Here is a 24,731-nt window from a genome sequence, read left to right as displayed (position 1 = left end):
TAAAATATTACAAGTTTGAATCAAAATATCGTTGATCGACGTTGATCAACGTTATTTCAACGTTGTTTCAACGTTGTTTCAACGTTGTGTGCTGGGTTGAATCAAAATATCTTTGGAACCAGACATAATAAAAGCAAAAAAGAATTTTTAATTAGAATCAAAAATAAGAAAATAGCTTGCCAAAAAAAGAAGTGAAAGAGTTAAATTTAAAAACATTTATAGATAAACATAAAAGTTCACTTAAAATAATCACAACAGATAATCTGTCAAATAAATTATTGATCTGTCTACAATATTACTTTGCAATTAACACCGTTAAAAGGTTTGTGAACACGGCCACGCTTCATTTACGCTCTATTTTTGTGTCAAAAGGTTAAACAATATATTTTACGGAGTTTCCTAACCAGTTAAGTCTATAAACTATGACTGCAAGACACGATGAACATATAAATAACGAAAAACTATTTGCTTATTATTTTTACTTGTTTTCCATAAAGCTAATGTTCTACCCTATGTTTCTTATAAATCTTTATTACATTTACTGTGTAAATCTTTATTACTTTCTTTTTGAACTTTTATAGGAAGTTTATAATTGAGAATTTTTATATATTAGTAAATTTTGAGCTTAAGATTTTACATGAAAGGCTTTCTGTGTTTGTAAAAAATTTAAACATTTTTTTTTGATTTGCTGATATAGTTAATATACCTTTGTTTGAAATAGATTTCTAAAAACATTTTAATTTAAATAGTCTATATTTAAATGTAAATATTTATTTCAACTAATAATTCAGGTTATTACACGTCGACGTTAAGAAATGTTGGAATAGTATAATCGAAAGCTTCAAAATCATCTTTATATATTTTGTAGAGTTTTAAAACATCCGGCTTTGGTATATTTGAAAAGTACGATTCTATAAGGTCACTAGTTTTTTTTTCATACCGATCAGTTGAATTTTCAAGAAAAGGATATTTTTTATGTAATCCAGTACTTTCTAATATTGCTTTGGAATCTGCAACAAGAGTTTCCATTTTAGCTATATAATCATACTTATAATTGCACGGTGAACAAATGTCGGTCATTCTGTTCCAGTGCTCGTCATAAAACCTAGTGCTTAAAATGTATTTAATAAATTCTTGAAACGTAACTCCAACACCAGCACGAATTTGATCACTAGGTAAGTTTCGTCGGTATTTTCTAAGAATACGAGAACCATATAACTTTTGGAAAAATGACGTGTACGGGTCTTCAAACTTGTTTCTAAATGTTGCTATCAATCTTTCGAAAGGATGCCGAGTTATCAAAAACGAATAAAAATAATTTTCACGAAATGTTCGTTCGTCATTGTTTTTAATGTCTTTCAAATTCTTGTAATAAAGTTTGTGGACCTAAAAATATAAAAAAGTTAATTTTATTCAAAAATGATGAAAATTACGAAAATAAAAAAGTATCGGTTAAATATTTTCCGAGCGACACGACGAGCGACATGACGAGCGACATGACGAGCGACATGACAAGCGACATGACGAGCGACATGACGAGCGACATGACGAGCGACATGACGAGCGACATGATGAGCGACATGACGAGCGACATGACGGGCATAAAAGTCCTTGTAACTTTTCTGAAAACAATGAATTTTTCTAATAAATAATGAATATTTTGTGAATATTTTTTTAGTTTACAATGTTTGTCGTGATACAATAAAACTACCAAAATACTACAAATTTACAAATACGTACTGATAATGTAAATTAGGTTTTTTAACGTTTTATAACTTTTCTAATAATCATACTAAAGAAACAGGTGTTCTTATATTGAGAGATAACTTGGTTTAGTGACAATATCATTTCAATATCAAGATATTAAAGACCTGTATTTAAGTAAGACAAATTTATGTCTTTGTGTTTGTAACTTAAGGAAAAAAATATTTGCACAATTTTAAATAGTTTCAATAAATGTGTAAATTATATTTGTATCGTTTGAGCACTTAAATTTTTGGTATTAACTTGTTTTAAAATGAAAAATTTGCCCAATAATATGACAACTTGTGATTTTTTTATTTCTTATTTTATTTAAAAAAATAAATATCGTTAAGTGAAGTTTTTAACGCTACAAATAAAAATTAAAAATGCGTTGTGTTTTATATCTTTTGCTATAAATTATTTATTAAAGAAGAAAAATTCAAATTATTCAAAAACGTCAACTATTAAGTTTTTTGGAAATGAAGAAGAGAAAACGCGTTGAATAAAATGTATTTCTAATGCAAATTTAATTGTGTCATAGCTATGTTCTTTGACCTGCATGGGCCCCAAAACTTTGAAAATTAAACATCCCAAAATGAAGTCTTTAAAATTAACTAAACGTGCATCTTTTGCCAGGCGAAATTCTTTTAACAAAATCATTTTATCTTTAACAACAAATCTTTGAAACGAAAACATTGATTTCGACAAGTTTAAAGAAAATTTTGATTCTTTTGTAACACGTAGCAAAATAAACTTTTCCCTGAGGATTTTAATACTTTCACTTCAAAGATTTCTGTTCAACCCACAGACTTCATTATTTCTTTAACGCCAAAATTTTTTATTAAGCTTGATACTTCAAAACTGAATTCCATTTCAATGGTATATACTGCAGAAAAGTATATAATGTATAAATTGCTATTCCATTTCAATGGTATATACTGCAGAAAAGTATATAATGTATAAATTGCTATTACGTAATTTGCAAAAATCTTGCAATATTTGAACCTTTTGACATCAAATGATAAAAAAATAGTTTTGAATGAAGAAATTATTTCAATTAACATAATCAACTAAAGTTTAGGCGTAATCATTAGAGGATTTGAGTATTTTGCTACCTCGTGTACACTTTATAAAAAACTATGTGATGATTTTAAATTACCTTTTAAACGAGCATTATTCACGCGAATTGCTTTTAATTGAGCATTATTAACATGAATTAATTTTAATCGAGCATTATTAACACGAATTGATTTTAATCGAGCATTATTAACACAAATTAGTTTTAATCAAGCATTATTAACGCAAATTAACATGTGTTTGATTTGTGACACTTGTCTGGGTAGGCTGCCATTTTAAACAACAAAACTACACTTTTGATAATTATTTTGCAAAGATTGTTTAAAATCAGTTAAATTTTTGTTGAATTATATTGAAAAACATTGTTGAATGTTATGTTAATAAGAGGTTGTTTGCATCCAGCTGATTCATTTTTCTACGTGTGCGGACAACTCTTGACAAGATAAGAGCGAAAAAGTATTCCGTGCAAGCAAATCGTATAATGTGCGATATCTACAAGGTATACATCGGCGTGCCGGTCATGAACCAAGACGAATCTTAGACACCACATTCCTCATGCGAATATTGCAAGAAAACACTTGAAGGTAAACTGAATAGTTGCTTCTCGCTTGGATGTGTTTTAATTTATTTTCATAAAATTTCAATGCTTTAGTTCTATTTCATTTCAAAGAGTTGAAATTTACAAAGTTTTGTCATAAGTCGTGTACTAAAGACAAATACGTTCCATCTTGAAATCGCTCCATATTTTGAAATTTTCTTTATTTATTATAATTCCTATGTATTATTATGTGCTATGTTACAGGTTGGTACAGAGAAGATAAGCGAGCCATGAAATTTGCTAATCCACAAATTTGGCGAAAGCCGACGGACCACTGAATCAACTGCTACTTCTGCATGGCAAACCCAAAAAATTGTCGTACGGCAACAATGCTCCGCAGATTGTTTATCCTGACTTAACTTCTTTTACCGCCTCAGTACCAAATATCATATACTAAAGTTATGGACTACGATTTCGCAGATAAAGTTGGGGATAGAAAGTCGTACTTCCCTAACCAGAAAGACGTAAATATTTTAATTAGGGACCTCGGGCTAACAAAATTAAATGCTAAGCTTTGAATTTCCAGGCTCAAACAGTGGAACTTGGTTGATGCAGAAGTCAAAGATCAGAGAAAGCGGCATCAAAGAATCTCCGACTTCTTCAGTCAGCGTAATTCCAGGCTATAGGTATCACATGTAATATTCATTGACAGTTCATCTAGGAGCCTCTAAATCGTATTGCTTCACAATAGCCGTGTTGCTTCACGAAAACTATTCGTCTTTCCCAATAGCCCACTCTGTGCATTTCAAAGAGGGCTACACTAGTGTCAAAATGTTGCTGAGCGCATTATAATATAACGACTACGGATGGGAGGTCATTGGTGACTTTAAAATGGAGTCATTCCTCATATGTCTTCAGGAGAGTTTCACGAAATTTCTTTGTTTCTGGGACAGCCGTGGAACTAAGACGCATTATTGCACAAAGTACTGGACTCAATGGACCGAGTTTTCTGTTAAGAAGAGCGATGTGATGTGGGAGCTGCTGACAAAACCTCATAAAATACGTACGCCACCGCTGCACATCAAGTTAGGCCTGATTAAGCAATTTGTCACTGCTCTTGACATGGAGTCAACAGCATTTCAAACCTCCAAAATCATTTTCCAAAGCAGTCTAAGACTAAGGTCAGGGCTGGTATATTCGTCGGACCACAGATCAAGAAAATCATAGAATGTGATGAAATCGAAGCCGTTGAAAAGGACGGAGAGAGCGGATTGAAGCATTTTTGTTGCAATTTTTCAGGGTTTCCTAAGTTATCACAAAGCTAAAATCTATGTGGAGTTGGTGCAGACTCTCATAAAGAGTTATGCTAAAATGGAATGCAGAATGTCTTTGAAAGCTCATATTCTTGATTTGCATCTTGACGAACTAAAGGAGAACATGCGTGCTTACTTTGAGGAACAAGGCGAGCGCTTTCATCAATCATGTTGGAGATCTAACGTCGTTACCAAAGACAGTATAATTAAAACATGATGGGGGACTAAATTTTGGGTCTACTTTGAGAGGGTGATTTTCAGTACAATCGTAAATCGAGAAAATCTAAACATTTCTGAAACTTGATGAGTGGTTTTGTACTGATATCAGATACAGGTGTCGACAGATATCAGGAGCCTATATAGTTTAACTATTTAGATAATTCAATCAATTTTTGCAACCAACAGTCAGGCATTTTAGCAATTTTCAGCATTTTTACCTATATCTTAACTTTATTTTGCTTTAAGTGTCAAAGTTACACAAGTTCCAATTACGATTTAGAAATACAAGCATATACTGTTTCGGGTGCCTAATTAACGAAATTAATAAGTGAGGGTAATAAATTAAGAAAATAAAAATTAATATAATTAACGAGTTGTAGGAGTTATGGTTTACGTAAAGGAAAACATTGTACATAAGGCGAAGAATAAAAAAATTGTATGGTTGTGCTTAACGTTTTTAGAAATTCTGATGGTGATAAAAACAACAATTGAAATTTTTAGCTATAAGATTTTTAAGATCTTCCATATATATCATAACAAATTATTTGAGTAAAAATATTATTGCATAACTTACACTCCATTGCAACACTCCATTGCAATGGAGTACATGATTTGAATTTATTCTACATTCAATATTGAAAGTAGTGCAAGGAAATAAGTTATAAATTAGATTCCAAGAGCCTTTTGTTTTCATTTATAAGTGGTTGCGATCTATGTATCAATTTAAAAAAAATGCGCATAGAAATATAAAGCTACAGCAGATAGTATTTAATTTTTTTTTTTCTAAAAACTAAATTTTTTGAAATTAATAGGTTGCCTCTCCAAACCAAAGCCCTCACTTCATATAACGGCTTTTCTTGCATGCTCTACCTATTTCTCAGTCAATGTATGTACACTCCTTGTGTGTTCTACCTATTTGTCAGTCAACGTATGTATAAAATATTTATACTATAAACAACTATTACATTAATATATCGTTTATTTTATGCGCTATAAAAAAAATATCTCAAGGGATTTTTTCTCAGTGGGAAATTTTTCCTGCTACCTAACTTTTTAAGTTTATTTTTATTTTTTTTAAAGTAAAGGTTTTATTTATGCAAACTCCTTTGTTTAACAATGATTACGAAACAATTAAACTTTTTAAATACGCAATGCATTTTTTACTTTTTTTTTTTTTGATTACCAACATAAAATATTTACGTTTCCGTGATTGTGAAGTCAGCGAGAGACAGGTATTAGAAAGCGAAAATATAGTGACAAGTCTTTAAAGTATGACTTTAATTTCATAGTTGCAGCAGGAATCGAAAAATGCGTTATTTACAACCAAATAGTATCAGTCGAATTCATGAAGCCACCCAAAAATAAACACCGTTTTAATACAAAACATCCTAACTATACAGGCAAGAATATCCAGTGTTGTAAGAACAAAGCTGATAGTGTCAAGAAAAGCGGAATTGATTCTGGTGGCCTGTAACAACAGCAAAATGTAGCAGCCATTTCAGCTTTAAACCTTACGCCATTGCCAAAAAACTTACTTTTGCCAGCAACCAAAGACACTGTTCGAGTTATGCTTGGAGTTAAATATGTTAACAAATTGAATACACTACTATCGTTTAATAACACCATTATTAGAAGAACAGATGACATGTCTGCTAATATTCTTGAATCAACAGATGGGGCAAACTGTTCTGAGTTACTGGTTTACGTGAGGTATATTAATGAAGTCGAATTAAAAGATGAGTTTTTTTTTGCAAAACACTCGAAACTACAACTTGGGCACACGACGTATTTGATACAGTTGGTTCTTTTTTTTCAAAATTGTGGCATCCCTTGGAAAAATTTTTATGGTGTTTGCACAGATGGGGCTCTAGCAATACTGTATCTGGATTTCAACGTCGGGTAATTAATGCATCACCAAATGACATTGTATGGTTTAACTCACTGTGTGATTCATTGACAAATGTTAACAATGAAGACACTGCAACACGAATTTCTAAAAATATTGAAAAGCGTGAGTAAGATATGTAAGTGTCTTGAGTTTTGTAAAGTTAAATGCTTTAAGTAGCCACCTATTTTCAAAATTTTTGAAACGTGTTTTTAATCTTCTTGATAAATTAAAAAAAATTTTAATCAAAAATCTAAACATCATTTTGAAGCAGTTTTTGTCGAAAAAATCCAACTGCACAAAATTGGTTATTGCCAACCAAAGTTAACATCAGTGCAATCTTATACGAATTGATTTTATCGCTCTAAAGCCTTAATGCAACATGCCTTGATTAGTTAGAAAAAGTCTGAGCATTCCAATTAAAACTTCAACTTTGGAAAAAAAAATTTAATTAACATTGAACTGATTTTACATGCTGTCAAGCTTATCTTTTTTCTTTAAGAAAAATATTGAACATGAAACAATGAAAAAGACAATACTTATTGTCAAAAAACGCTTTAAAATTCTCGAAAAAGAAACTTCAAGATATTTTTAAAATTTTCCTGAAACACCATATGTACTAGCTAGAAGTTTATTCATTGTCTGAGTTGATGATGCAAGATTTCCCGAGAATACACAAGAGGAGTTTATTGATACCATTACCAGCGATACAGCAAAAAATGATTTCTTTTCAATGGCAATTAACAAATTTTTGGTAAGTGTTTGCAGTTGTGTTCTGTCTCAAATTGTTTTGTGCCTACTTTTTCCTTTTTCAACAACATAACTTTGTAAAACAGGCTTTTCAAGCTCAAAAGATCAAATCCTAATACAGAAGTAGGCTTATTGCCGAAGATAATCTGCGTTGTGCTCTTGCAAAGACCGCTTCAAGAATTTGTGATTTAGCTTGATAGAAGCCGACACAGACTTCTCACTGACGCTCTTCTGTTTTTTCAACTCCAACATTGCCTTTGTTATAATTGCTCGTAATCACTTTTTGCATTCTTCAGCTTTAATTATTTTTAAATCTTATAAAATAAATTCTCAGCTTTAAAGCTAATAACTTTGATAGTGTGTGACTCTTAATTGTATAATGCATATTGCAAAATGCACGCATAAAATTTTTTCAAGTTCAAAATGTTTTAAGTGAGCATTGTGTAATCTACGTTATACATTTAGGAGTTGCACACATTTGAAAATTATAAGTTAGAGTCTTATAAAATGTGCGCAAAGTAATCATTTTGTTCTTTTGCAATTATTAACCACAACATTTAATTTTTTCGTTGATAAACTATCATAAATCAAATATAAAAAAAATTGTAACAAAAGACAACGATAGTGAAGTACAAAATATAACTAAAATCAAATGTTTAGAAGTCAAAAATTAAAATAATTAGCTGCAATAATGCAGTAATTCAGAAGCAACCTAATAAATTTTATTTTGGGGGTCGCCGCAACTTAGCAAATGTTATCAAGGGGTCGCAACATCAGATGGTTTGGAATCGCTGCTGTATATAAACGAATTGAGGTGATTTAATTGTAAAATTAAAACGGTAAAAGAATTATAATAAAGCTTTAAAAGATGAACACAAAACATATTTAGCTATTATTATAAATTATATTAACAAAAAAAAAAGCAACAAAATAAAAAATATATATATATTTTTCTTAATTATTGATTAAAATAAAAACTCGCTGCGAATTATTGCAGTAGTTTTATCAGTATTATGTAGTATTTTTTTGTGCTGTATACTGAAATTAAAACCTAACGATTTAATTAGGAGATGTGTTTTTGTTTGTTTGTATGTATCTAGCTAAATTATCAGATTTTTGCTTTATATAATATAATTATTTGAAAAAGAAGTAAGTGAACATATTTTACATATATTTGAGAAATGGGAAGACAGCCCACTCCTGGTTGAAAACATTGTAACGTTACGTCACGTAAACAATGAATTTGATGTTCTTGGATGAAAATAAAATAATTTCTATGACTTACTTCGTTCTTATCAATCATTGAAACATTTGCAAATGTTGTTGTGTTTTCAAATATTAGGAATAGTCTTTTCCATGTAGTGCTTGCTGCTTTTGGTATATAGCAATAAAGTAATTTTTCATTATCGGAATAGATTAAATAACGCGAGGAAACAGTTGTACTAAGAGTCTTTGATTTGCAGTACTTGTAAAGTGACCTTCTTCTTAAAATCTGTTTTTGCAAAATATCCGCCTGAATTGAAATATAAGGGATATCCTAAAAAAAATAAAAAAATTTTTTTTTTTGTCTCAGATTTTTCTTAAAAATGAGGATTATTTTAGCGAGAAATGATTTTATTTTAGTATGCATTAATACGATAACTTTTTTTACCTTTATTTTGCCTCTGTTTATTAATTTCTATTTACAACTTTTATACAGAAACAAAAATTCTGCGTCATTATATACAAAAGTAGCTTATGACTTAACTAATAAATTACATCAATTAACTTTAATAATATTATGAAAAGAATTTTATAAACGTAAGAATAAAGTTTTTTAACAATCAGCTATTATCACAATCTCCTTTCTCTGGTTGATCGTCTGATCGCTGGTAATAAATTATCAACAATTTCTCTGCCGTCAGCTTCCTCCTCAGCGTTAACAACGGTTTCTTTGGTTTTTTCCTCTCGTGCAGCCATTATGTCTAAATCTTCTAAATCACTTTTATCACTCTCAACCTTTAAACTGATAATAATTTTAACTGAAGCATTTGAAGAATTTGAGGCAGGAGCTATATTCACATCTCGCACATGTCTTGGTAAACCATGAATTTCAATATTTGTGTTTGTGAGTATGTCAGTTACAGTACCAATTTTCCAGCCTGAAATGCACTTTGCATCAATGGGGCGATCATAAATTTTTTCTCCAGTTATATAAGTTTCCATAACTCGTTGTTATCTTTCCTGAGTTTAGTGTTTTTTTTCTCTTTTTGGTAGACGCCAGACGTATTTATTTTTTTGAGAAGCAGGTGCAGATTCCTCGTCTGTTACCATCGTTGGTGTTGCAACGATGGTAACAGACGTTGCAACATCAACGACAAATGGACATATTTGTTCCTTCGCAGCTGAATGTTTTACTATGCGCTGGTTTCGCTCTACAATCCTATTTCTTAATGGTCTATATGCATATCTATCCTTCTTTTTTATACACCGTTTTTCACATACGTTTGAAAATTTACTGGATTTAAACTCCGCTCCATTATCCATCAACAGTTCTTGCGGTGGGTCATGCTCCCTAAATATGGATTCCAAATGACTTACTACACTTTTGGTATCTTTGCGAGGCAATTATCTCCAAACTGCAAACCGACTTGGTCCACAGCCAATCATTGTTAAATATGGCGACCCTTTATAGTGAGCCACTTCACAAGCAATTCGATGCCATGTGTCTGGTACCTTTAGCACTCCATTTTCCCATTTTATTGGTACTGGATCAATTGAATTAAATTGACAACATTTGCTTCAAAGTCTTTTCTTAATACGTACGGAAGTCTTCGTTGCACTCTAAACATTGTCCGATTAAGGCCAAGTTGATGCTTTGAGTGACAATTACAAATTTCTTCAGCAATCTTACTCCACATAGTTCTTTAGTATTTCTTTGTAAAACCTCATTAACCCAAGTCTTTGGAACTTTTGTCAACACGTCAGCTTTGTTTTTGGAGGACGGAACCCATTTCAACGTGATGTTTATATTATATTCTTTTATTAAATCTTGTAATAGAGAAAGTCTTCTTTTAATAAGTATTTCTGATAAAACATTTAATCGAACCTTATGACTTTCAGTCAGCATATTTTTTAACCACCCATGAACTAAATATAAGTAAATCAGTAAATACGGATAAATTCTTTATACCCCACTTAGCAACTAGGTTTATCCCACGCACCACAGCATCTAATTTTGCAATAATAATAAATATGACATAATTTATACTTCGAATCCAGGCTGCATTTTCAATTATTACGCCATCTTATTATATAGCAACACCCATTGCCATGCTGCTACCATCACACCCCGATGTTGCTCCATTTTGAATCCCTTCAACACTCCATTTTCCTCTCATAGAATCACTAACTTCCAATTGGCGCAATATTTCGATCAACCATGACTGAGCTTGATCTCCAATTAGATCATCCTAAGTATCTCCTCGACTATGACGTTTTATAAAACTGCAGGCAGTTCTGAGCCACTCTCAACAGGGTGACCTAATAAACGTCCACATATTGAAAAAAGTTTCCGTCGAGTTACTTTCTCAGTTTTGACATCTTGTGACTTTAGAATGATGTTTCCACGTTTTTAACAAAACTCCTTTTTTCATTTCTAAATAGTTGCAAACCCAACAATCGTGCAGTATCACGTTGCTCCGGCTCTTTGGTTACGAATCCATAACGCACCAAATGGTTGACGACCTTTTCAACTGATGTCTTTTCCAAATTAACGATAAAATCGTCAATGAAGTGGTCAGTTGCTTCACTAATACCTGCATCGAGATTCAACACACTGCCTAAGATTGAAGAAATTATTTTTGGGGCAGAATTCAACCCAAAACCAAGACGTGTAAGATAGTATTTTTCTTCTTTTTAGACTACTCTTTGATGCTCCCACAAACTCGGATCGATGTGTATTTACACAAGCGTTGCAAATTTGTCACCTACAGTTCTCCATTTTCTAACTTTTTCATCACATGCGTCACTTGAGGCATTATGTAAATTAACATACTGATTTAGTTCGCGAAAGTCCAGAACAGGTCGTATCTTTCCTTTATTTTCCTGCTTAACAGCTTTGTTGCATGGTTTCAAGCAGCCATTTTCTACCCATAAGTCAATCTCATCATTAAATTTGATTTATCAACTGGGGTTTACCTTTTCCTGCGCGATAGAATTTCTCAGTTGTAGTTGACCTTGTTTCCATTTATATTTAGCAGTCCACTTTGTACCATCTAAATCCTTGTTCTTTATACCAACAGCTTGTTTCTCTGTATAAATTGAAACAAAACCAAATTCGATTTTTTCATTGTACAAGGGCACTCCTCCATAGCGATTAATTAAATCCCTACCAATAATAGCATCAATACCGTTGACAACACTTTTTAGAATCATTACTGATGTTTTGAGTTTTTTTTTCTACAATGATCAATGTTACTGTAGCTTCTCCCTCCGTTTTCACAAATTCTCCATTAACAGTCAGCACCATTAGTTCATTTCTTCTGATACGAACACCGTTTTTCTGAGCCATGTTGTATGAAATAATAGTTCCAGTACATTCGCTGTCAACCAGTGCTTTTTTTAAAAAGGTGTTCACCTGCACAGAGCATAATGAAAACGCCGTTAGTTGTTTGGGAAAACAGCTGGCGCTAACGATTCCCCATTTAAGTTTCCCTGACGCAACGAAAAAAATTATGCAATTGTCCAGATTTTTCACATCTGAAACATTTTACTCTACCACTAACAATTTGTTTCTTTGAAAAACAGATTCGAGCTACATGTCGAGGCTTGCCAAAATTGTAGCAGTTAAAATCAGTAGCGGATGGTTTCTTAACATTTTTATAGAACCCAGAGATTGTTGTTGAAACATACTCTGCTTTTGTTACTTTCGTCATGAGTACTCTTGCATGGTTTAATGCATCCTGTAAACTGATCCCAAATATTTTCACTTGTGCTCGTAGCTGCTTTGAAATTTGACCCGGCAATCCAGTTATAAACGCTCGTAACAATAATACTTCGCTTCCAATATTGGTCAAACCCAAACGCAAACTGGCCAAATACACATCAACAGATTCATCATCGTTCCATCTCCGATCACTGAACTGCTCGTAAGCTTGAAAATCATCAACTGCAATTGCATCTAGGAGAGCTTTTTCAATGTCCGAAGCAGAGGTTTTTTGGCTCTCCCCAAGTTGCTCATATAATGCGAATCACTGCCTTCAAGAAACAACAAAATCGATCAATGAAAGATTGCCTATCTTTTGTAGCTCTCCCGCTAGTTTGATCTTTTTCAGCCACACTACAACATCTCCAAATCCATCAAATTTTCCAATCAATTTTGTCATGGATGTCGTACTGCCGAAATAGCTTGTTAATACGACAACTTTGTTTACTTTTATTTTGACTCTGTTTATTAAATTCTATTTACAATTTTTATACAGAAGCAAAAGTTCTCCACGGCGTAATTATATAAAAAAATAAAATAGACTTGAATAAATTACATTAATTAACTTTAATAATATTATGACAAGAATTTTAAAAATGTAACAAAAAAGTTTTATAACGATCAGCTGTTATCACAGTATGCTCTTTTTTTATCTTGCCCCTAAGAGGAACGTGAAAGTTCTATTTTAGTCACCTAATATTTCCACATCATGTTGCTATAATTGAAAAGTCTTTAGTTGTCTGTCTGAATTTTTTATTTTATCACAAAATTTTGTTAGTATATTAAAAGAAAAAAAACTTAAGTTTATTTTAAGTGCTTAATTATTGTAAAATCCAGCAAACTTTATCTTTAAGTTCCACTGTCGCTGAAAAAGATCTTGGTGTAGTAATTACCTCTGAATTAAAATAAAAAAATGAAAAAACTCTATGTTCACATCAAGCAAATAAAGTTTTGGGTATGTTGATGAACAAATTTTTAGGTTTAAAAAGTGAATTACTAAATATTATATACACTACAAGAATATCATTGCAACAAGAATATCATTGCCGCTAAAAAATCTTATGAGTAAAAATCAGATAAGTTTAGATGAATCTCACTAATTTAATTGTAAGACAGATTCGGGGTGACTTATTTTAAATGTTATTTTTAATGGAATTGAAAAAGTAATTTTAATTAATAAAGTTTTGCCTAGAAGTTATCAATTAGCAAGACGTCATAAAATGAAGTACAATCTTGAAATAACTAGTTTTTTGTCTCGGTTTTATAAACTCAACACAATGGTATATGTTGTAAAAGCTCAGCACAATCATATATGTTGTATGAACGAAACACAATAATATTTTTGTTGTAAAAACTTAGCACAATAAATTATGTTGTATGAACTCAGTACAATGATATATGTTGTTTAAACTCAGCACAATGACACAGTTTTTTATGGTAAGCTATTTTTTCTTTTTAAAAAGATTAAGAATTTTAGATTAACGGGTGATGCAGAAGTTTTCGGACAAATCCTAATTTCATTATTTGAGCATAATAATTAGTTTTTGTGGTTTTATGCCTAGGCATAAACGTTCTATAAAATATAAACTTTATTATTTGAAACACAATTATTTAAAATAAGGTTAAATGCAGCTGAACGAGAATCTTTTCGAAAGCGACTAAAAATGTTTTTTGTAAATAAACCTAATATAAAAAAAAAATCGTAAATCATTTTGAAAAAGAAGGATTTGCTCGAAGTACAATATATGATGACCTAAAAAGACTTGAAACTGTTCTATCGTTTTCTGATAGAAAGCACCCTGGTCGTCCGACATCCTAGACTAGAGAAAAGAAAGCCGAATTAACGAGACTTGTCAACAATCGAAAAGGGGTCAGTCAGAGAAAAATAGGTATTAAATTCGGTGTAAATCAATCGACAATTGGTCGTCAGTTTAAAAAAATGAATATGAATTAAATATAGAAAACGTGAAAAGACTCCAAAATACACTATAGAACAACAAATAAAGGCATAGAAAAGAAGCAAAAAATACTTTTGTTTTGAAGGGGACAACATGCCTGGAATTTCTGGATACTACACAAACAACAAAAAGACATGCCCAGAAAGTGTTCGTTTTATAGGAAAAGAGAAATTTTCAAAAAAATCATTAATGTGGATAGCCATATCTGACCGTGGTATGTCCGAGCCATTGTTTTGCACTTCCAAGGCTGTAGCGATCAATTCATCAATCTATATTAATGAATGTTTAGAAAAACGACTTCTTCCATTTATTCACAAGTATCATGGAGACTTTAACTATTTATTTTGGCCAGATTTAGCAAGTTCTCATTGTTCTAAAAATTCTTTAAATTGGATGGACCAATATGTCTATTACGTGCCTCAAGCACGACCAATTGAAAATTTTTGGGGACATTTGGCACAGAAGGTTTACGAGGGAGATTGGCAAGCTTCAACAGAGCAAGTTTTGATTGATCGCATTAAACTAAAACTACAAGAAATTGATTTAAACTTTTTACAGTCGCATATGAAAGGCGTCAGAGCAAAATTAAGATCAATTGCAGATGGTGGTGTTTTTTCATATAAAAAATAATATATTTTTATTAAAAGATGAATGCTTTATTTAAAAAAAATATAATAGTAGTTTGTTTTATTATTTATAAATAAGTTATTGACGTTTTTATTTTGTCCGATAACTTCCGCATCACCCGTTATACAGTGAACGCTCTATATAAGCAACTCATTTAAACCAATTTCAATTAAAAAGTTTCTTATTGGGAAAAGTTGCTTATAGGGATTAAGGACTATAAAAATACTCACCTTTATTTCTTTTACTAAAACTAACAATTTAGTTAGTAAAAGAAATAAATAAATATTTTTACTAATTTCTTTTTTCTAACTAAACTGTGTATAATAAATAAATTCAGTTTTATTTTGCAAAAGAAAATATTTTATTATTATTATCATATAAGCGTAGTTAATAATTTTATTTAAAAAAATAATTAAACAATCAAATTTTAATAAATCTTTGGTTTAGTACAGCACTAATTGCCAAAACAAACAAAAACAATTACATATATTTGTTCATAATAGCTTCTTCTTTTATTTTTAGTTACAAAAGAACCTCGTTGCAGATTAAGTCATTTACTTTTGCGCATTCTATCACCAAATTAAAAGAATTTATAACATCATTGATGTTTTTATTAAAGTCATCCAATGTTTTTTCATTTTCTTCAACAGGAGTAGTTTCACTTTCTACTTCAGGATTTTCTTCAAGGTTAAATGGATGATTTGCTTCGCTTGTTCCACTTACCCACTCCATAATTTCAGTATCTGCTAAATTACAATAATTAAATATCGAATTATACAACCTTGCCAAGGGAATATCATCTTGTGATTGGAAGGAATGTTGTATTGAATTTAATTATTTGACAAAAAAAGATGTTTAAATGAGTTTCGTATAACTGACACAGAAATTTCATATAATGCCTGCCCCACTAAATAAATAACATATTTCAAATTTTTTTAGTGCTGAAACTATTCCATCAAAATATTCCTAAGACTGCAAGACATCCAAGTAGATATTTGCGATAGCATTGTTGTAGAGATTTTATCACATTTTGATCTAGTGGTTGCAATAACGGTGTGTTATTATTATGTGTTATTAGGAGGGAAAAACATAACTTTAAAATTCGGGTTACCAGTAAAATTATTCTTAAATCAATGGCAAGTTGTACTATCACAAAAGAGAAGGGCTTTTATGAGAAGGTTTTTAGTTTCCCAGTGTCGAGTTACTGAAGGTATGAATATATCATTATACCAGTCATTAACAAGTGTATAAGTTCGCCGAGCATTTTTTGATGGTTTGTAATATACTGGCAAATTTATATTTTTGAAGCAACGAGGAGATTTTGATTTTCCTCTCATCATCAAATCTAATTTATGCATACCTGTAGCGTTAACGCATGGCATATTTGTTACTCTTTCCCTCAGTGCTTTTCTTCAAGCAGAGGATTTTCCAAAAAATTTGTAACATTAGTTTTATTGGGCAAACTTTTATAGACGAGACCAGTTTTGTCGCAATTATATATTTGTGTAGGCAAAAAGCCATTTTCAGCAACATAATTTTAAAATTAATCTTTAAATGAATTAGCTAGCTTCACATTGCAAGACATAGGGCAGAGTAGGTAATGGTGAACGCGGGGTAACTCTGAACATGGTAAAAACAGCATTGTAGAAAAATAAATTCGACAATTTCTTTTTACCTGCTGAGAAGGATCCTATGCTCAGTTCCAGACGTGCAGTTGTGTAATGAAGCTGCGAATGTTGTTTATTATAATTTGATTTTAACTTTTTCTGATAATTTTATGCAACTTTTTTCTTGAGTAACACTCTGTTGTAGCTTCTATGGAAATAAAGCCTTTTTTTTTTGTTGTTGCATAATATAATTTTTTAAAGACTTAGTTATTACAATTAGCATTTTATTTGTTGTTACACGGCAGTGTTTGTGATTGCCCCCCGATGTGTTTGGAATTATCCCACGTAGGTAGGGTAACTCCGAACACCAATGGTTTTATTTTTGCCATAAATTTTTATTTTATAATAAGATTTTTAAAAATTGCTATCCTAAACATGATACCAATTTTAAAAAGCTTTTCTTTCGATATATAATCGATGCAAAATACTATATATATAATACATATTAAGACATAATAATATATTATATATGCAAAAATATTATTTTATAAATACAATTTTCTTCCTACTTGCAACGTCAGTTGGGCCGAGTGGATTCCGCTTAAGGCTTAACTTAACCAATGTTTCCGGGTTCGTCTCTCGGTAGAGAAATTTTTCTTTTTTTAGTTTGTTCACAAGGGTTGTTTTTTTTGTTAATGCACACTTTTATCCACTAACTAAATAAAGCTCTGCACTTGGACCATATAAAATCGAAGCGCGTAAAGTGCACTACTCATACACTGTTACGGCTGTTCCGTTAACAGGCTGTTTCTACTTCGTTAACGGAGTAGTTACAGCCTGATGTATCTGCATGTTGGTTTTATAATCAACATGTAGATACATCAACTGAGAGTTAAGGTTTGGTCAGATACTCTTTCAATTAAAAAAAAGTCTTCTCTAGATTTAAAACTAAAAAAAAAAAAAACGTTACGTCACAAAATTGAGACAATACCCCTCCCCCTCGTAACAAATCGACACAGAATTGCCTACCCTTCCCCCCCTCCCTAAAGCTTGACGTAATTTTTGGACGACTCCTAAGTGATAATTAGCACGAAGACATATTAGATAGACATATTAGAAGATATTGAAACACACGGAGCGAAAACACATAGATTAAAGCACATTGAAAATACGTTTAAAATAAACATTTAGCAATCATAATTAGCAGGCTATAATAATAATGAAAGAAAAAAACAAACAAATATTAATGATAATTGTAGTAATAATGAAAAGAAAACTAAAAAAATATTTTTATCTAAAGTATAAATAAAATATTTTTCAGAGTTTTTTAAAATCGATTTTGTTTAAGATATTAAGACTCATTCAAAACGCAAACAAAACTTCTGTTCTATTCACAGGGGTACTGATAAACAGTAGAACGTTTACCATATTTCTATGTTTTAAAATATGGTACATTTAGCTTTCCATTGTATATATTTCTTGTAGAATAGGAGTGTACTAGTCTACTTTCTGTGAACAAGTTTGTAATGGAAGATGGTAAATTTAAAGAGTTTATTTAAGAAGTCAAAAGCAAACTGTTACTTGTTAATGCGATTGTTTCCAACTCAACCTTGACAGCAGTAGTTAAGATGAGATAACGCATAGTAAATATTCTTACGAATAACTTTATCGACATAATGAAAAATTGTTGAAAGCATAACACTCGAAAGACTGCAGTCAATTATAACACCGAGATATTTAATAACTCTCGAAGGATACAACCGTTTGTTATTAATTTTGGTTTTAACTTCAACCTTTTTATAGTAACAATTTTTCATGGAGATGAAAAAAAAAAAACTAGTTCAGTTTTTTCGATGGTAAGACATATGAAGTTGGCATTTAACCAGTGAGCTATACCTTTTAGATCCGAGCTTATTTTTTACATAAAGAAAGTATAATTTGTTTATGCGCAAGAAATTTTTATCATCAGCAAACAGATGAACTGACGCGAAGTGAATAGAGTTGGTTAGGTCGTTAACGTAGATTAAAACCAAAAGAGGACCAAAAACAGAACCTTGAGGAACACCACACAAAACTGATTTATTACTATAATTAAAACCATTAATACTAACAAATAGTTTTCGATCTTAAAGACAAAATCAAAACCAGTTATTTACAATACCGCGAATTCCGTAATTTTCTAATTTAGAAATTAAAATACTACGATCTTCGGTATTGAGAGCTTTTTGTAAGTCAATAAAAACATCAGAAACAATATGACCAGTATCAAGAGCTTTTCTGATTTTTTCTGTTATACTTATTAATGCATGGCAAGTAGAATGTTATGATCGGAAACCAAATTGAAATTAATTTAAACTATTAAATGAGTTTAGAGAAGAAAACATTCTAGAATACATAAATTTTCAAGAAGCTTACTAATGTTAGATTAAAGAGAAATAGGTCTATAGTTGGTGCATGAAAGTTCAGGGCCTTTTTTAAACATTGGAATAATGCAAAAAAAAAATTTTTAGTTTTATTTAGGTACCCTAAGAAGTCCTTACGGTCTTATCACAGAGCACCGCGGATGAGCATTTAATTGGAAGTTTACGTCTTTTTCCTAACCGTTGTCGCAAAACTTGCCAATAGGTGGGGTTTGAACCACGGATCCTTTGTTTCTATCACTGCTCGACGGCTGCTCTAAAGATAATTTCAAAATATCAGGAAATATTCCATATATGAATGAGGTATTAAATGGTTTAAAAAGAATATTTGAAAATTCATATTTAAGTTCTATTAAAATGTTTGTGACAATTTTGTTTGAACCTAATGATTTTTTTTTTTATTTAATTTAGAAACAAGAGATGAAATTTCAGGAATATTTGTTGGAGATAATAATAAATTTGTAATAATAGTAAATTTGGATATTTAAGATACTTTTGATAATTAACGTAAGACGAATATTTGATTTAAGTTTATGAGCAACATTTGTAAAAAAATTGTTAAATGATTCAGAGATTAGATTCGGGTTAGTTATTTAAGTTTAATTATCTTGCAAACAGTTGGGGGATAATTTATTAAAATACTTGACATTTATTAGATTTTTAATGCCTTTCCAAAGTTTGCAAAGATTTTGACATTTTCTAAGAAAAAAATTCTAATTAGATTTTTTCACCGCAAAGCCGACGACAACGGGGGGATGGTGGCACGTGTCTCCCTCCCCCTTCTTTCCCTATCACACTTTTTTTCTAAAAGACTTTTTCTTTTTTTTTTAAGAAGGTTCTAGATGTAGAGGACTTTTTTTTGAAATTTACGATTGTGCCCCCCCCCCCTCCTTCTGTTGAAAACCCATGTCGTCGGCCATGTATACGTCGGCCATAATAAGTTTAGTTAATGCAATTGCCATATATTGCTCTTAAAAGTACTTTCAAATTTGTTTATATTAATAAGATCTTTAGATCTTGACATTTTTTGTTGAAAAAGATGTCGCTCTCCATGGTTTAAACCGCCGTATAAAGCTTTTGATCTTTTTTTTTGAAGGGGAGGGGGGCGTAGCAATATAAAAGCAATGTTGTTTCAGTAGTAAATGTTTGGAAACATTTACTACTGAAACAACATTAAAATGTGATAAAAGAGCGAATATTATACAAATAAAGTATTAAAAAAAAATCTGATTAAATGTCATTATTTGGTTTTATCAGATCAACAATAAATTTACTATAAGACGACAGATTTATTTTCAGCCGATATTTTTTGATGTAGAAAAAACATGACATTATTAAAAACATATCCATGCTAGAGTGTCTATAAATGCAACCAACAATAATATTAGACTTTTAAAAAAATTTCAACAGATGTGGATTCTAAACAATTAGGTGTGTGAATCATTAAATCATCTCTTCGTTTGTATATTAGTTTTTTGAAAAATATAATAATGTACCACCACAAAAGGATTCCGTTGGTGTGTACTCAATTTTGTAATTATCAATGAAAATCAGATGAATTTAGGATGTTCTTTTTTTTACCTTTGTTTCAGTTATACCAATAATGGAAAAATGAAAATTAATTAATGATAGTATTATGTTTAAATCCTCAAAAAAATTTTGTGAAGATGATATGCTGAGATGAAAAAAGGAGAGAGTGTTAATTTTATTAAAGTAAAGATTACATAATTTGCATATCTCATAGTATTTACAAAGTATGCCTAATGAAGAAGTTTCTTCATCGGAATCTAAAACACGAAATGAATCTAAAACATAATTATTAATTAGATTAAAGACTTTATTTAAATGAAAAAACGGGAAAAAAACGGCTATGCTTATAAAAAAAGGAAAAAGATTTTAGAAATTTTAAAATCGCTTTCTTTAGGGGGTACGGAAGGAAATAACACACCCGTAGAATCGCACCTGTGTACACCTTTGTAAAATTTATTTATAAACTCAAAGCGACTTTTACTTTTTTATTGTGTACATCTTGGTAAAACTAATTTTTAAACTTATAGTAACTTTTAATTTTACCTTTTCATTGCGTACATCATGGTACTCACAGCGACTTGTCATATGAAATATTTTGATGGTTGTAATACAAAGCAAAAAAAGTCCAATCTTAAAAAACAAATTTTTCATCGTTATCTTCTTTAAAGTGAAACATAAAGTTTAAACACAAAGTATTCAATTTAAAATATTTTTCTAAATTGAAAATATCTATTATAAAATTTTTATCAAAAAAGAATGAGGTAAAAAAATCAATTGGCTATATAAATAATTTATAAAAAAACTAATTGTTAAAAATATATGAATATTAAATACATAACATCTCTAAAATGTATAAAAAACAGCGGGTTATTCATAAAAGATGATGAAAACTCAACAAACATGAGGAGGGCCTTATGGAAAATAGTTTGTGGTTAAAATCCTATTCATGAGTGTTATATTTTCCATTCATTTCTTAACTTTTTGTTTACTAGAATTTGATAGTTGTTTACTAGAATTTATAAAAAATTTAAAGCATCTTCTATATATGATAATTATTAACAAACAACGTCTGTCAAAGATTGTCTTATTAATGAATGCATTTTAAAAAATTAAACGAAGGAGAAATCCTCGGAAAATCTCGGTTTAAATGTCGCTTAAAATTAGTATTTCTGATTACTAATAACAAATAACATTATTTATTTTACATTAAGCAACAACAAACACAACAATAAATTATTTATTTTCAATTTATAACCATTTTTTCAGTAGCAATGAAATAATAATAATGATAATAAAAATAATAATAATTTAAATTTTAATAACAATAGTAATATAAATAATACAAAAATAAATTAAGATTATGAAAATGTAAGATGATAAAATTAAGAAAAGTAATCAATAATACAATAATAAATAAATAATAACAATATATTAAAAGAAGTTAAAGAATAATCATTAATATTGATTGTTATATGATGAATAAACATTAATATTGAAAGTTATAATATAATATTATTTATAAAAATTAATTTAACAATTTACAGAAATGGTGTTACTCATACAAAAGTCTGATCAAAGTTTCACTCCAATGAAGTTTTTTTTTAAGTGTGTTTTTCTTGTGTGTTTTTCTTGTAACAATAAAAAATAGTTTTTTTATTAAAATCTGAACAAAGTGCTTAAAGCAATAATTGGGACATGATAGCAAAATTGAGTTTTTAACTCGATTTTATTCTTTAATTATCTTTGCCCATTTAAGCATTTTAGATGGACTTTACAATATATTTATTTTTAACTAAGAGTATTTGTTCCATAAAAATAGAAAAGAATGTTTATAAAATCGGAAAAAAATTGATTAGGATAACAAATGGGGCAAAAAGTAAAATAAAGGGCCCCTAAGCCTGTTAAAGCATTTTAGTTGCCCATAACAAAAAGAGTATAAATTAGATTTTTTTAACAAAGTTTAAATTAACAAAAAAATATATACAATATTAATGTATATACTAGGGGTGTCCAAGATAACATTTTTTAACTATCTACCCGGATATCGAATACACAAATATTTAAAAATTATCTGGCCATATATCCGACTGTATATCCGGCCGGATAATGTAATTCAAATCCTAAAGTACGTATTTTATTATGAAAAAATATTACTGTGATAAACCTTCAAAATAGCGAGTTTTGTTTGGAAGCTTTGCAAAATTAATGATAGTTGAAGTTTTACAACAATTTGCATTCTATGTGGAAAGCAGATAAGCAGGGACGCTTAAAAAATTTCATTGTAATTAGTATGGAGAGGGAAAAAAAATTAATGCTGAATCTTCTTCAGCTGCATAAGAAAGTTTAAAATGTATTAAATTCTGATCAAGTCTCCTTTTTAAAAGCTGCTCAGGGAGTTGATGTTTTCTTTAATTACTCGATTATAGAAAAAATAATAACGTTTTAAATTATTGGAAAGATGAAGCGAAGTTTAGAAAGAAATGTTTAAATTTGCGGGGATCTATCTTAAGACCATTATTGTTTCTAGTGTATAAAAATGACTTATTTTTAGCATCTAAAAAATTATATCTTATATTGTTTGCTGACGATTTTAATCTGTTATAATAATAATTTTTATCTTTTATATGAAATCTCTTAAAATATTTCCCTACTTTATAAAACGAAATCATTTTTAAATACTAGAGCTCTAAAAAAAAAATATATATATAATTTATCCACAACTATCTTTCTTAATGCAACATTGTATGGGGAAGTACGAACTCAAAAAAATTTATAGTAAACAAAAGCGTGCTTGTAGGATTGTATTTGGGGCAAGCAGAACTGTGTATTGCGAATCACTATTGAATCGTCTCAAGGTCCTTAATATTTATAAACTAAGTATTTACAAAATATTACTATTCATGTTTAAAATGAGACATGGAATATCTCCACTTATATTTCAATCTTACTTTGTGAAATATCTCTTAAGTATCCAACAAAGTTTTCAGAGAATAACTTTATTGTTCCGAGAATTAATCTAAAAACGAGTTCTTACCGAATTCAATATCGAGGACCTTTTTCATGAAAAGATTTTATTAAAAAGTTCAATATAGAACACTACTCACTAAAAAAATTTAAACAGATTCTAAAAGAATCTTACTTCAATTAGATTTTAATACAATAGACTTTAAATATTTTTTTAAAAAGGTGATTTAAATATAGAAGAAACGTTTTCATTAGCACTAAATATATATTGTTAAACATTTATCAATTATATTTGTATACGAAACTTTTTTTATTTTTTTATTTTTAAATCAATATAAAAGTCATTTTATTATTTGACAAAAGTTTTATAACGTTTTGTGTTTATTTTATTTTTTGTTTATAAGCACGGACAATATGTAAACAGTCCTCGGTGATAAGACAATCAATGTCTTCTTCTTGCTTAGGCCAATATTTATATATGTAATATGTCTTTATTACAAATATATGAAACAGCAAAAAAAAAAAAAATTAGATTATTTAAAAATATAACATTTCTAGATTTCTTTCAAAGTTTAAATGACATTAACATGAAATAATCGGTATATAAAAAACCGGATGAAGTTATTATCTGGCCAGATATTGGATACCGAATTATACTCCTATCCGGTCCGGATATTCGGTCGGATAGCTTATCCGGGACGAACCCAGTATATATGGTACATAATCCAGTTAAAATCAAGTAATTTTTTACTCTGCTCAAGACCAGCATATAAAAGTTAACACTAAGTTAAACTCTTCTTCCATTAAAAGTAGTAAAAGAGTCGCTCTCAATGTTGAGTAAACTCTTCTACATGTTTCAATCTGTTCGATGAAGGCTTAAATTTAGAATGAAGCATTCACACTGTTTAGGGTTGAACATGTGTTTAATATATGTTTTGTACATTTAATGAAGATTTTTTAAAGGTTATGTGTGTAATTAAGTTTAGGTAATAAAACATGCGTAATATAAATTTCACACCAAGATTTTAAAGATCAATAATTTTTATCAATATTTATATACAGTATCGGACAAAACGAGTGCAACCAAATAATGCTAATTTAGTTTCTTTATATAAAAGTGCTGCATTTTTTCAA

General features: G+C 29.9%; 1 protein-coding gene across 1 annotated transcript; it reads right to left on the bottom strand.

Annotated features, from left to right (window-relative positions):
• Positions 1–755: 755 nt before the first annotated feature.
• On the bottom strand, positions 756–21,361 carry LOC100211069 (carbohydrate sulfotransferase 11). Its single transcript, XM_065800515.1, has 3 exons — positions 21,177–21,361; positions 8,811–9,062; positions 756–1,386 (listed from the first exon to the last, which is right to left on the bottom strand). The coding sequence occupies exons 1-3, from the start codon at positions 21,282–21,284 to the stop codon at positions 796–798; spliced, it is 951 nt and encodes a 316-aa protein (XP_065656587.1). The 5' UTR covers positions 21,285–21,361; the 3' UTR covers positions 756–795.
• Positions 21,362–24,731: the final 3,370 nt, after the last annotated feature.

Source organism: Hydra vulgaris, chromosome 06 (assembly GCF_038396675.1).
Source record: "Hydra vulgaris chromosome 06, alternate assembly HydraT2T_AEP".
Classification (NCBI taxonomy): Eukaryota; Metazoa; Cnidaria; class Hydrozoa; order Anthoathecata; family Hydridae; genus Hydra; species Hydra vulgaris.
This window is presented reverse-complemented; position numbering and strand designations above follow the sequence as displayed.